Here is a 14,126-nt window from a genome sequence, read left to right as displayed (position 1 = left end):
GTCAAAGTACAGGAAAATTCAAGCCAGGAATGAAGCTGCTGAAACCTAAGAATGTGTGCAACAGACCCAAGCAACCCGCACTAGCAGAGAAGCAGCCCGTCAGAAAGCTTTCCGTAACGTCTTTTGACCTCAGTGGACCATTAACAGCAACGTCAGTGTTTTCTGAAATTTCATGCTATATTTTAATAGGTTCTTAACCAAGTTAAGACAAAAAAAAAATTTTTTTAATCCCACAATAATGAAACAATGTAACTAACACAGGCAGCACCCACACCTACAGCAAGGGTCAAGTCCCTAGCTAGCCCAATTCCGGAAGTAAAACAACTAAAGGAAGCCCTGCTCAAAGTTCACCGAAAATATAAACCCTCAAAAATTAAATACTGCTCTTCAGTTTCACAAGTAGAATATGTTCAGTGAAACAAGGATGACTAGCTATCTTCATGAGAGACATCTAAGGCATACTCAATAGTAGGGGCACAAATGATTGTCCCTTCCACAAAAGTAAATTATTTATGTCTTAATTAGGAAGATAGACTGTGTGTTATTAAGTTTCTGTTTAAAACACCTACCTTATAATATAAATTACTAAAAAATTATACCACAGAAAATATACTAACACAAAACTTATTTCAGCAAACAGTTTTGAGTTTGTCTTTATTCCCTTTTATTGCTTCTTGCTTAGCAATGTTCAGAGTCTTCCAGCTGAAACCAAAGTACTTTCTTAGAATCCTTTATATAGAATTGTATCTTTGGGGAAAACGCTCTTTCCAACAAGAACTATTAAGAAATCCAATGGTTCAGATTTCACAACTCTTTTGCTTAAAAATAAATAAATAAATAACCAACCTGTCTTTCATTTCAGAAGAATTGCTATTATACAACGAACTTTTTATTTTTTCCATTCATAAAAACAGTCCACGGCATTCATAAAACAGGGTGGTAAAAGAAATAAAAAGAGACACATTTCAGGTGGATTCTGTTTAAGAACAGATGAGTCGGTAGCAGTTTAATACAGATGGAAACAAATACAGTCCATATAAAAACAGGATTTGCAGCAGGAGGCGGACAGATCAACCAAAGCAAATTTAGAGCTTTCCGCCATGCAACTCAACATCTGAGTTCTGTTCACTTAAAAACCAAACTAGACGCTTTAATAGGTGTTCATAGAGAAGGCTACAAAAGTATTACAAAATGTTAGCCTTACATACACCACAAAAAAGAGAGAAACAAAATTAATAAATCCCCTAGGCTAATCACAACAAGTTTTCCCTAACAGAGACAGACACAGAAAAATAACTTTTTACAAGCTTAGATTCGAGGTATGAGGTACGATACCTTACAGCTCTCACTTGGGTGTTTCCCACTCATGCTCTTTTCAGTATAAACAAATAGGTTTATGTAATGGAATACATATTTGAAGAATTCCTTAAAAAAAAAAAATCACAAGTTCCATTTTATATATACAAATTTTTAATTATGTACTGAAAATAAATTACAGGAAGGAACTTTAAAATGCAACAGAGGACAAAGTCACAATAAACATTCCCATTGAATTCCCTTGGGGGGAGGGGGTGGGGGGGAGGGTGGTGAGATTGCAGTGCTCAAGAAGATAAATATCACAAATATATCAAAAACTTCAAATTGTCTATGCATTCACACACTGACATGAGCCACAAACATTCCTTCACAGGGACTGTACTCATTAGCCTACCACAGAACCAGATTTTGTCATAAACTACAAAACTTTTAATACAAAATCGTATTTATATATTTATAATTCATATACATGCCCTACCTGTGATTTTAGAAAATAAAAGCTACACACTGTATAGACACTCTTAACTCATAGCTGTAGGCAACATTTTTGGATGGAATTTCTCCCCCAATAAATTAACGGCATATTTTATGTACATGAAGGCTGAACTGCATAAAGACAGTTCAGTTTCCCAGATATGCATCTCCTTTTAGGGCAGGTTTATAAATTTTAAAAGGCAAGACAAATGTACACCTCAGAATCACTTTCTTAGCTACAAGAGTTGTCATGTAATTTCTGTGAAGTTTCTGATACATGCATTTATGTAATACTGGTATTGAAGGCAGTAAAGCAATATATACTTTTAATGTCGTGGCTCAATAAAGGCTTCATTGTCATTCCAAACTGATTCTTGATACAGTGATTCATAACTTCTCTAAAAATTAAAATTTCAATGGGACACTGTGTTAAAGAGACTCTAAATAGATTTCTTAAAATATTTCCCTGAAATATCCTTTACATAAGACAAATTTCACTAACATTAGATTAAGTAAAAAGGGAAAAAAAAGAATTAAACATGGTACAAGTGTGCATGAAAACTAATGCTCCTCAGCCCATCTTCATGCCTTAGGAGCCATGAACAGAATGCTTAAAACCAACAAACAATTTCACACTCTGTGGCAGCCATCTGTGAAGCCAGTTATACTAAACTACTTCTACAGTTGATTGTAAACTTTGGTTTATTTTTATTTGAGTTCTCATTGTACAGCAAGCGTGAAAAAAAGAAAGAGTGGAGTCCATGAGTAGATGAACTGTCAGTCTGTCTTTAATCTGGCATGATGAGACACCTGGTCAGTCAGGCCTGCTTTGATAGAGTTTGTTACAGACTGCCTTATGTTTTCCTCCATCAAATTATCACCCAGGGGCTTCAATACCTGTGGTATGAGAAATGTGCAAAACAAATAAAAACATGAGGTAAAAAAAGGGTTACATATAAAAATAGATATAAAAATTCAATTCAAAGCAATGAAGAAAATAACCAGGAATGTGGGAAATAAAAAGGTGCTTCTCCCAAAAAAAGTTATGATGCTACAAATAATGCAGTTAGACATTTTATAATGCAACAAAAATTACTTTCCTCCTATTCAAACCATTTACAATTCCTATGAGATGGATGTGCAATTCCATACCCTATATGCAGCATCAAATCTGGTATGTATACAGCATTTATGCAGACCGGCCCAGACGGTCCTGCTTATTGTCCTACATGTATAAGTGTGAACACTTCGGATAGAGAAAAAAGTTAAAAATACTGTCTAATTTTTCTTCTTGTTATTGTTGGATGACAGTCTCTGTCGCTGTGCTGATGAAAGAGCACGATGAACCATTCGACGTCTAGTAACTTCAAACAGTTTGGAAAACACCTAAAACATGGAGTGATTCGTTAGGAGAATGACTCAGAGTGCCTTGAAGTTAAAGAACTTAAGACTACAAGAATTTGAGACTTTGTAGGTTTCTCACCTTCCTGGGACTCCTCTGAAGCAAAAGAAAAGAGAAATGCAAAAAAATTTAGACAGGTGTTGACACAGCACAGATCTTCTGACTAGTGATCATCCTACCTCAACTATACTGAAAATAATTTTACACACTTTAGATTCTTCCATTTACTTGTTTTGTAATAATGGCACCTCTAAAATCCTAGAATCAATGCTGTACGGGAGATGAGTGGTTTTCAAAAGAAGACAATGTACAACTATCGAAATTCATGTTGCAGAAAATTAGTAATGGTCCAACATTTTTAAAGTAGGTAATATTTTAAGTGACATTGTGATAGCTTTTTTTTTTTTGAGGTTGTGATAGCTTTTAATCCATCTTCTGTCAGAAGATAGCAAAGGAATATAAAGAATGAGATTATTTTTAAGATATAAAAATTTAAATTTTACAAATATCCAGACATAAGCTTCCAAATCAGATCTGAATAAATAGAGCATTTCTATAAAGAAATATAAAATCCAAATTAATATAGTGGGTCACTGTATAAAATAATAATGACATTATTAATAGAAAAGTCAACATCCAATCAACTTCTTTAGTCTTTGAATTTAAAGCCAAAACCAACACGGACCTGCATATCTTAGATCTTCAAATAAGCCCACTACTTCATCAGCCCAGAAATGGTATCTGAAAACACCTTTTATAACTGTCCATCAGTAATAACTGTAGTTTTCACTCTGGTCCTTGACATGATGCTCAAGTATTTCACGATGATCATTTTAATGACAACATCCTTAAATGAAATTTTCTGAACACAGGCAATTCCAGACAACAGTTGGCTGATATACAACAAGGCTTTCCTTAGTAGATACTTGTCAGGCCCAACTTTGAATTCTGGTTTGAGGTAAAAAATCATGATTTGAATTCTGGTTGAGATAACGGATTATGATTAAGAAAAGCGGGTTCTCTGTTTGTGGTGCTTTGCTTTGTTCATTAGTATTTCCATAGTATAGAGGTCAAACAAAGTTTCTTGGATGTAAGAATTCCCTATAAGATCGTTCCTTGTAGTACATCAGTAAATCACTACTAACTTCATGGAAGGCAATGAAGACCCAATATTTTTCCTGGAATATAAGCATGCCTTGGTTCTTGCCAATATTAGAAACTTCTTTTGCTTTCCTAAAGCAAAAGAATTACACTCCTAAACTTCTTTCCTTACCTTCATAACTCTTGCACTAATTATATTTTCTTTTCTTAAAAAAAAAAAAAAAATCCTTAAAGACTCTGGCCCTGCCCACTTGTCTGGTATAATCAGGCCTATGACTAAGAATCTATCCAAAGGATATTACAGATGTAAGCCAACCAAAGCACACTATAATTACAACTTTAAAGGGGAAAAAAAACAGTTCATACTTTATATTCAAATTACGCATCTAAACAAAAAGGAAAATATACTTTTACCATTCTCCATATGAAGGAAAAGTAGGTATGCAAATACTGGGGGTGGGGAATGGGGCACTGGAAGGAGGGGTGGGGAGTCACAGGGATAAGATTAGTCACTGAAAAACCAAAAGACAGATACCAACCTGTTCCCATAGTGTTTCAGCAATCTGATCAATCATTGTTCCAATTTCTCTGAACTCCCCAGAGTATTTAACATACGCCCAAGTACAAAGAGACGTCAGTGCTAACCCCATGACAAGGTTACACAAGACGGCTATAGAGTTTAGGCCAACGAAGCCAGTCAGTCCTGAGATTATATACATAGCAAACATGACTGCAAACAGTGTGGCAGGGGTACGAGCAGCATAGAAGATATTTTTGCCATCATTGTGCTTTATAAAATTTGCATAGGTTTCTTCTATTTCAGCCTCAAGCTGGTCCTGATAACGACGGCAGAATTCATCTCCTCCCATTTTTTTTACTGAACGAAACTGTTTAATCGCCACTTCCTTGAGATCCAGGTGTCTTCGCTCCAGATCTGAAGGTGCAATGTAAGGCTTGTCCCCACCACATACCTGTACAGGCAGGGTTACATTAGGACAGATTACATGCTGGAAATAATTCACACTTGAAAGAAATTCCCTGATCATAATTTTTAATCTCAAAAAGTCAAACCACCTACATGGTTTAGTTTTAAATCTGTTCATAATACTTCACACATTATCATAACCTACTTATTTCTTATATGTTTAACTGACTCAAGCAAAATAAACTTTCCAAAATTAATTATATTGGTATTAATTATATAGCAATAAAGACAAAAAGAATTATACTGCAATCTGTACCTGACTTCACCTGATCCAGCAATACACCAAAAGCGTACAGAAGATTGCTGGCAAGAAAGTGGGTAAAAGATAACATAAAAGGGAACACTCTTGCACTGTTGGTGGAAATGTAAATTGATACAGCCACTATGGAGAATAGTATGGAGGTTCCTTAAAAAACTAAAAATAGAACTACCATACGACCCAGCAATCCCACTACTGGGCATATACCCTGAGAAAACCATAATTCAAAAAGAGTCATGTACCACAATGTTCATTGCAGCTCTATTTACAATAGTCAGGACATGGAAGCAACCTAAGTGTCCATCATCGGATGAATGGATAAAGAAGATGTGGCACATATACACAATGGAATATTACTCAGCCATAAAAAGAAACGAAATGGAGTTATTTGTAGTGAGGTGGATGGAGTTAAAGTCTGTCATACAGAGTGAAGTAAGTCAGAAAGAGAAAAACAAATATAGTATGCTAACACATATATATGGAATCTAAGAAAAATGGTCATGAAGAACCTAGTGGCAAGACAGGAATAAAGACACAGACCTACTAGAGAATGGACTTGAGGATATGGGGAGGGGGAAGGGTAAGATGTGACAGGGTGAGAGAGTGGCATGGACATATATACACTACCAAACATAAAATAGATAGCCAGTGGGAAGCAACCGCATAGCACAGGGAGATCAGCTCTGTGCTTTGTGACCTCTAGAGGGGTGGGATAGGGAGGGTGGGAGGGAGGGAGATGCAAGAGGGAAGAGATATGGGAACATATGTATATGTATAACTGATTCACTTTGTTATAAAGCAGAAACTAACACACCATTGTAAAGCAATTATACTCCAATAAAGATGTTAAAAAAAAAAATCAAAAAAAAAAAAAGGATAACATAAAAAAGGTACTTTAATGTTTGAGTTAGCAAGCTTAGCATAGAAATTGCTATTGCCCTTCAGCTGATGTTGCTTGCATCAGAAGCTACTAATAGCAGCACTCTGAATCATGTGTCAGGAAATATTTCAGTGTGGTCTATGTAATAACTTACTACCCGTATCCTGCACTCTAACCATGGGAATTATATTCTTAGTTTATTTCCAGCAGAGATGATAAAGGGAAATTTGGGAATGATGTAACCTGACAATGTATAAGGAGCACAAATTGGTTCAATTATTTTAAATATAAAAATCTTCTATCTTACTCCAGTGTCAAATTTAAATTTTAGTTACAAACCTGCTCCATACTTTTGCAATAGATCTCTCTTGCTCCTGCTACTGCAGCAAGATTATTAGCTTCAGCTGTTGCCTAAGAAATAAAATAAAATGTGCCAATTTTATGTGAAATACCTGATAACTATAAATTCTGATTAAGACAATAAATTATGTACAATGACCAAGTCTGAAAATGAATCAGAGAAAATATTATCAACTTCCAGTTTTCCTTTCTAATGGAAGGAAACACCAGTATAAAGGATATAATAATTGCTTCTAATAGGACTACCTGCTTAATTTTGTTTTGCTTAGGTTTGTTAAAGTGGGTTTGTAGAAAATACCACATATGCCCAGGGAATTATAGAGAATTAAACTGATACAACCCTAAAATGTGTCAAGTCCCCAGGTGCAAAGAATCAAGAATTACTCATATGGTCCTCTCTCTCATAATCAGTATTATACACAAGATACATTTTTGGATCCACAAAACTGCTCATTGTATGGGTTTTATGAAAAAAGTTTAATCCACTATAAAACTGAGAAACTGCCCAAAGTAGCAAATTTTTAAAAAAATGAATTAGGTTAAAATAACACTGTCCCTAAAGAACACCTTTTTAAAAAAAAAGAAAAACAAAATCTATATTCACCAGAACCAGACGTCTATCATTAATATCAAGAGAAAATAAGCCTTATTTCAAACAACATTCATTGTCAAAGACTCAGAGAGCAGAAGCAAGGCCCTTGCTTTGGCAAGGCCCATATGAAGCTATCTTCTGAAGCAGAAATTCTCCTACACTTTTTGAGCAACTGAAGAGAAGGCACCGAGGACCCTCATTTCTGGTGTGCAAGGTGTGCAACCTGTAGTCACAAAAACTCATTAAAACTTCAGGACCCATGCCTTAAGTATCTAAAATGTATTTGCATGGAAAGAAACATTACCCCATTTCCAGCATTTATCTCTAAAGCAAAGATTTTTTTTTCTCCTTCGTAAATAAATGTATGTACAACACACACACTACCTGAAGCATGGACTTTGGATGTGGAAGTTCCTCTCCTTGATAAATTTTAATGTAAGCCTAAAAATACAGAAGACTCATTATATTCATAGGTTATGCAATTTGGCTCCACATCCCCAAAGAAAGAAAAATCATTAAATAGAAAAATGATTCACACTATTATAAGGAAAGTCTAGGCTTTAAAAATCATACACTCTCATTCCAACAGTTACCCCTATTCTCAACATTATTAAGTGTGTATGTTGCTAAATAATATCCTAGAGAAATGTCTCCAAATATAACTCCAACTTGGCATAAATGTCTCATATTTAAAAGTTATATATAAAATGCCATCTACTTTATGAAAAGAAATCCATAATTCTCCCCTACTGCCAACATTTCAAATAAATATGTAAGAAAATATTTTAACTCAGTATTTTACTTTGACCAGCTTAAAGTATATTTCAGTTCAAAGGAAAAGAAATTACTGAATTTGTGGTTTAAGAGTAAGAAAGAAAGATGAAAGTTTTTAAGTAAGTTCCATGTAGGAACCTTTCACCTCAACTTTCTACTGACTCTAAATTAACACATAACTGAACAAAGATAGTATGAAAGTGATCAAGTGTCCATTAAATAATACAAAAATACACTCTTCGTTAACTGTATTTCCCTTCCGCCTATTTACAACTACAATGAATAAATACAAACCTCTACAATAGCCTTGCTCTGGCAAGCAAGCTATAAAGATTAGAGAACAGCAGAGGGGGAAAAAAAAATCTATGCATAATTTACTTGAGCTCAAACCCAGTCTGGATACTTTCAGCTGCTCTTATCAAGTCCCAGACTCTGAGAGAAGGCTTTTGTGAGAACTCAGGATACAGAATTATGCTCCCAATACCTAATTATCATTCTCAAATGATAGAGTGGTATCATAATATTACGGTGAATGGTTCTTCTTTCCATATCAGAGCTGGAGAAAAAGTAGGATAACTCTACAAAGATATAAAATCACTGTCTAGAAGATACATGTTGTCTGCTACAATCTTAAATATTCTTAAATACTGATACATCCAATTCAAGGCAAAAAAATATAAATTTTACTTTTTTGCTTTAAAATAAAGATAAGAAGTTTCTTGTACATACAGATGAGTTTTAAGTCAGCTATATTTCTAACTTAGACAAAGCCATTTAATGTAAGAATTTTCCTACCTTAAAGTATTCTACAAGATCTCTACAAGTGACTTTAGATCCACTTATCTCTTTTTCTACCAAATTTTCTGGGGCAAGCAGCAATGGAACCAGATTTCGAAGCTCTCGTTTAAACTCTTCATCAATATCTAGTGGACATGAAATTAGTCAACATGTTAGTAAAAAAAAAAAAAAAAAAAAAAGTAAAGTCTCCATTGGTAAGAGTTAATAAAATTTTATTTCATAAAATAAAAATACGCTACTTAAGTGTAGATTCATTTCAAAAAACTCATCCAAACACATCACACTGTCACATCTCCTAGGAAAAAATATAACCACCCCTCCACTCTACTACCCCACTTCCCTCATCTCCCAATAATTCTTTCAGCCCAAATAATAAATGAAACTGTGGCCTACCAGAACAAATTCCACATCAAGTATTTTAACTAAACTATCCTTTCCAAATGGTAAGCAATTCATGAAATTGTATTAAATTTTAATACTAAATTTTGTTTCTCCAGCCATACTGTTAAAAGTTTTGTCAATCCTCATGCCTTTTGCCATCATGCTCAAAATAATCCTAAAACATACACAAAAAATTACACCATCACCCCCAAACAGACTTAAATCTAATTACATCAATATAATACATTGGTAATGCTTTTTAGCAGACTGCAATCAGATGAAATACTGAAATGTTCTTAGCCTTCAGTATTTTTAGGACATCAGTGCTGAGCAACAGACCACATTATAAAATGTTAATCAATATGCCAGGTGTTTGCAACAAACCAATACATTACAATCACACCAGTAATAATGCATCAAAATGTCCTCCAGTATAAAAGAGAAAATTTAATGAACCATGTATTGTTTTTAACTTTCAGCCTCTAAAACTTAAGTTCTGATTTTAGCAAGAATGGGAATTCCCACCTTTCAATCTCCCATCAAAACTAGGATTAGTTGCAACTTTAAGACCAGGATGTGGCAAAAGGAAGCAACCAAGATTTGAGAAACAATTGTGAATGTGCTTCCTTACATTCTGTAGCTCTTCATGTTGATTTTGTTTTACCTGGGGACATAAGGAGACAAGGTGAAGGTGCAAACAAGAGAGAAACACATTTTTTTAAGAAAACACACATACGTACTCACATGCATGCACACTAACTCAGATGCTAGTCTAGATGGGTGTTTCTTGACAATAAAATTTTACTAAAGACCCATTTCTAACCATTTGATAAGACCCCACTCTGTCTTAAACCAAAAAAGATTTTTTCTTCCCATGTTAGCTGCCAAGGATATGAATAAATACAAATAATAATTAATCATAATATCTAACACCAGAACAACAGGTGTGGTTGTGATTTATAAACCAGTAAATAAATTAAGAATTTGCCTTTAAAGTACTTATAATGGCAAAGAGAAAAACAAAGTACTAATTTGCCTACAAATAAAAAGGTCAGCCCCTGAGCAAAACAACAGATAAGGCGAAAAGCTCCAACGCAGTCCAAAGAGCCTTAAAAATTTATTAGATTTCGGCACTCACTCCAAATGATTATTTATGATTTATGCTAGTTTATCAGTGTTTTGCAGAAGAGAGAACTGCTATGCATTTTCTGGAAGGAAATCTTAATGTTAGATTTTTACTAACTACTTATCCCAATATAACTCACATATTCTCCCAAACTCTTCTCAAAAACCATTCTAAAAAACATGCACCATTCGTAATCAACAAAATCTGGAAACTACTTAAATCTCCATCAAGAGTAGAATGGAAAACCTGTTGCCTGTTCATACAACGGAATACTGCATAGCAATGAGAATAAGTGAACTAAACTACATGCAACAATATGGATTAATCTCAGAAACGTAATACTGGGCAAAAGAAGCTGGACACAAAAGAATACATACTGTATATGATTCCTTTCATAAAAAGTCCAAAAACAAAGCCTGTTGGAGGTCAAAAGAGTAATGAAGGATCTGGGGGGGGAGGGGGCGGGAGTTAGTGGATACAGGCAGCCGCTTCTGGGTGGTTACATGGCTATGTTCAATTTGTACAAACTCCTCAAGCTGCACACTTATGATCTGAGCACTTTTCTGTATCGCTTCAATAATATATTTAAAAACCTCCTTATCTTTGAAGTACATAATTCTGAATTTAGTTAGCATGCCTGATGTGCTGTGGGTTAATTTCTTCTGAACAAACCAGAGAAAATGCTGATGAATGAAATTATCTCCGACAAGTCTAGAAATGCCTTTCAAATAATCCAAGAAATGAGGAGTTGGTTTTGATCTCATTTTAGGATTAAGAAAAATTACATTATACCCTAAGTCTTTGAATGTGGCTGCGAAATTAAATGCATTTTTCCATAGGAAACAAACAAAATTTTATTACCCCAAAGAGCTAAACCTTCTACTTATGAATAAAGGTATTTTTATGTATCTTTTGTGGACATCAGTAGGTAGGTAGTATCTGACCTGAGGGTTTCCCAAAGTACTTCCATAGGAGGGTACCTTTAGGAATAAAGGATCATGTCGGTGATGTTATTTTCCAGGAATGACTTGGTGTGGCATTTTGCATAGGCCAGGCCAGGAGTTTGGATATTTGGGTCCTACTCCCAGTTATCAATAATTAGTTAAGTGACCAAAGGCAAGTCACTTTTCTGGGTCCCAGTTTTGGGGTGTGTGTGTGTGTAAAGGCTATACTAGATAATGTTTAAGATCCCTTTTTTCTCTATATGCTGCCACTCTACGAGATAGTATTCCTTGGAAAGAGAGTCTCACATCATCTGTATTCAATGCATCCACACTAGATGATCCAGCCTGTCCCAAATGCTCAGAAGCTCAGCTGGGCCAGAAAGAGACATGCATGCAACCTGAGCAGATCAAAAAGTTAGTCTACTTCAAACTTTTATCCTTTGAATATTGATTTACTGAAGGGGCAGTTGGCTCTGGAGAGAAATATCCATTCCTTAACTTCTACTTGAGGGCATTTCTATTGTCCTCTTTCACAGGAGTGCTACCAATTTACTTCTCATCAATTATGTATGCAGTTATCTGGGTTAACCTGGGATACTCAATTTGTTCCAATGACACTTAGAGGTTGGTAGTCTAAGCAGCAGTCCAGACAGGCCACACCTTCCCCTGGGGCTTGGTGCTTATGCTCTCCTCTCTAAGAAATGGGGGCTTACCTGCAATCTCTTTTCAAGGAATTGTTTTCCACCTTCCAAACCATATGAATGTTCATAAGGATAACTCCAGTCTCGAATCAAAAACATTAATGTCTACAGAAAGAAGGGAAACAAATTGAAATCATTTCTTATAAAATTTTACCAAAAATTACTACTTTAATAACTGAAGCACCCCTTACTCCCCAAAAACAATCCTTATCAAAAGTTATAGTAACCAAATGGCTTAATACTACTCATAGTTATATCAAGAGCCTACATAAGCCAACAATACTCCCAGCTCCTATACCAAGAAACTACCTCCATTTGAGAACCTCACTGTGTATAAGGAGTCACCACAAGCAATAATACAGGATATTTAAAAAAGAAACAAAAGACATATCACGGTATACAGATCATAATTTTAAGTCAAGATTGTGTAACTAGAAGACCAACTAACCTAATTCTAGACCAATTAGTTCTTTTCACAGACTTTTTTATTCCCATACGCTTAAGTTCCTCAACTCAGCACTACTAACACTTTGGGTCAGATAATTCTTATTATCACGGCTGTCCTACATTTTGTAGGATGCTGAACAGCATGTCTGGCCTCTATAAACTAGATGCCAATGGCATGAACTTCCTCCCCAAAACTGTGACAACCAAAAATGTCTCCAGACACTGGCAAATGCCCTCTGGGTGGCAAAATGACCCCAGTTCAGAAAAACTGATATAGGCCAAATAGAGTACATTTCATCATATACACAAAATGACACCATAACCTGCCCAAATATTTCGCAGAAGTGATCACCTGAGCCAGACAGGACGGAGGCAGAATCAATGTAACCCACTAACAGAATCACCAGTGATGCTATCACACAGGAAGCACTTCACACACTGATGAGCAGACGGGGTGGAGTCACTCTCACCTACTAGAACACAACTAGCCAAATAGTACAATGCCTACTTACAAATTACACTTATTTCAAAAAAGAATCGATCTGAAATTAGCTCTGTTTTTTTTTTTTTAATGTCTAATGATAAGACTCCACAGAAGGAAGCAGAGCATATGCTTCTCAAATCAAGGTTAATTTCTGACTTCATGTTCTGTACCTAGCATTTAAAAGTAATGAAAAAACACACGGGGGAGAGATACAATAAGTTCTGAAATTTTTCTATTTGAAACAAAAATAAAGAATAACAGGTCTAACCTCAACTTGTAATATACCACACACACACACACACACACACACACACACGCACATGTACAACCAATAACATTTTCTAGTAGTTTATCACATATAAAAGAAATTTACATGACTGTCTCAAGTTTTGGAAGTAATATCCAGTTAAGAGAAATATTATTAACCTCTTTAAGTAAAAGTATTAAGAACCAGTCTAGATTCATTTGCTCTATTTCCTATCCTGTAAGCTGCTACTGATAAGATGGTGATGACATTACCGTAAGTTAGTTTCAATTCCACTAGATCTGTTGTCAAAAATTAGTTTCACATAATGTCCTCATATCTCCAGAGATACAAGATGATAGCTTTTCATAGATAAATTTTTTTTTAATGATAAAATATTTATTTACCTGAAATGGCTTCTGGTAGATTTCTTCCATAGCAAGTCTGCCGTATTCTGTAAACAACTATTAAATCAAATTATTTAAAATAATGCCCCCGAAGAGGTTGAAAGAAGACATCTGTAAAGCTATTCTGTATCAGACGACTAAATGTCAGAGTCTTTAAAATCATTTGAAAGCCAAGCATTTAATTTTTTAAGACTGCGTATACTTTAAAATTTCTTCTAGTTAAGAAGTCGTACATCTGTTTAAAACCATCTAATAGTCAATCTTCTTACAACATTACAGGTTCTTGGTGTAAAGTCACAACAAAGTGGGAATTAAATTTTCAATACTTTGGCATACATTCTTTGAGACATACATACTTGCAAGTGTTGAAGATCATCTTCTTGAATATTTTGAGACAAATTATACACCTGTTAAAACAAATTTTTGTTTTTATTAGTGTTTTACTTTGAA

General features: G+C 34.9%; 1 protein-coding gene and 1 long non-coding RNA gene across 5 annotated transcripts in view; one reads left to right on the top strand and one right to left on the bottom strand.

Annotated features, from left to right (window-relative positions):
* Nucleotides 1-14,126, top strand: part of LOC309611538 — a 106,379-nt gene that overhangs the window by 59,967 nt on the left and 32,286 nt on the right. The window lies entirely within an intron of this gene.
* ATL2 (atlastin GTPase 2) overlaps nt 868-14,126 on the bottom strand; it is a 68,657-nt gene continuing 55,398 nt past the window's right edge. For 2 of the 4 annotated variants that reach the window (XM_082356082.1, XM_082356083.1), the window contains exons 5-13: nt 14,033-14,083; nt 13,677-13,733; nt 12,107-12,199; nt 9,849-9,987; nt 8,940-9,067; nt 7,755-7,811; nt 6,758-6,829; nt 4,834-5,265; nt 868-2,688 (exon numbers count right to left, since the gene is read on the bottom strand). In XM_082356082.1, coding sequence (XP_082212208.1) covers nt 2,569-2,688; nt 4,834-5,265; nt 6,758-6,829; nt 7,755-7,811; nt 8,940-9,067; nt 9,849-9,987; nt 12,107-12,199; nt 13,677-13,733; nt 14,033-14,083 — 1,149 coding nt within the window. In that variant the 3' untranslated portion in view covers nt 868-2,568. The other 2 variants (XM_082356085.1, XM_082356084.1) reach the window with 2 other exon arrangements.

The sequence above is a fragment of the Balaenoptera borealis genome (genome assembly GCF_965194805.1).
Source record: "Balaenoptera borealis genome assembly, chromosome: 15".
Classification (NCBI taxonomy): domain Eukaryota; kingdom Metazoa; phylum Chordata; class Mammalia; order Artiodactyla; family Balaenopteridae; genus Balaenoptera; species Balaenoptera borealis.
The sequence above is the reverse complement of the archived record's forward strand: the minus strand, read 5'-3'. Positions and strand labels throughout refer to the sequence as shown.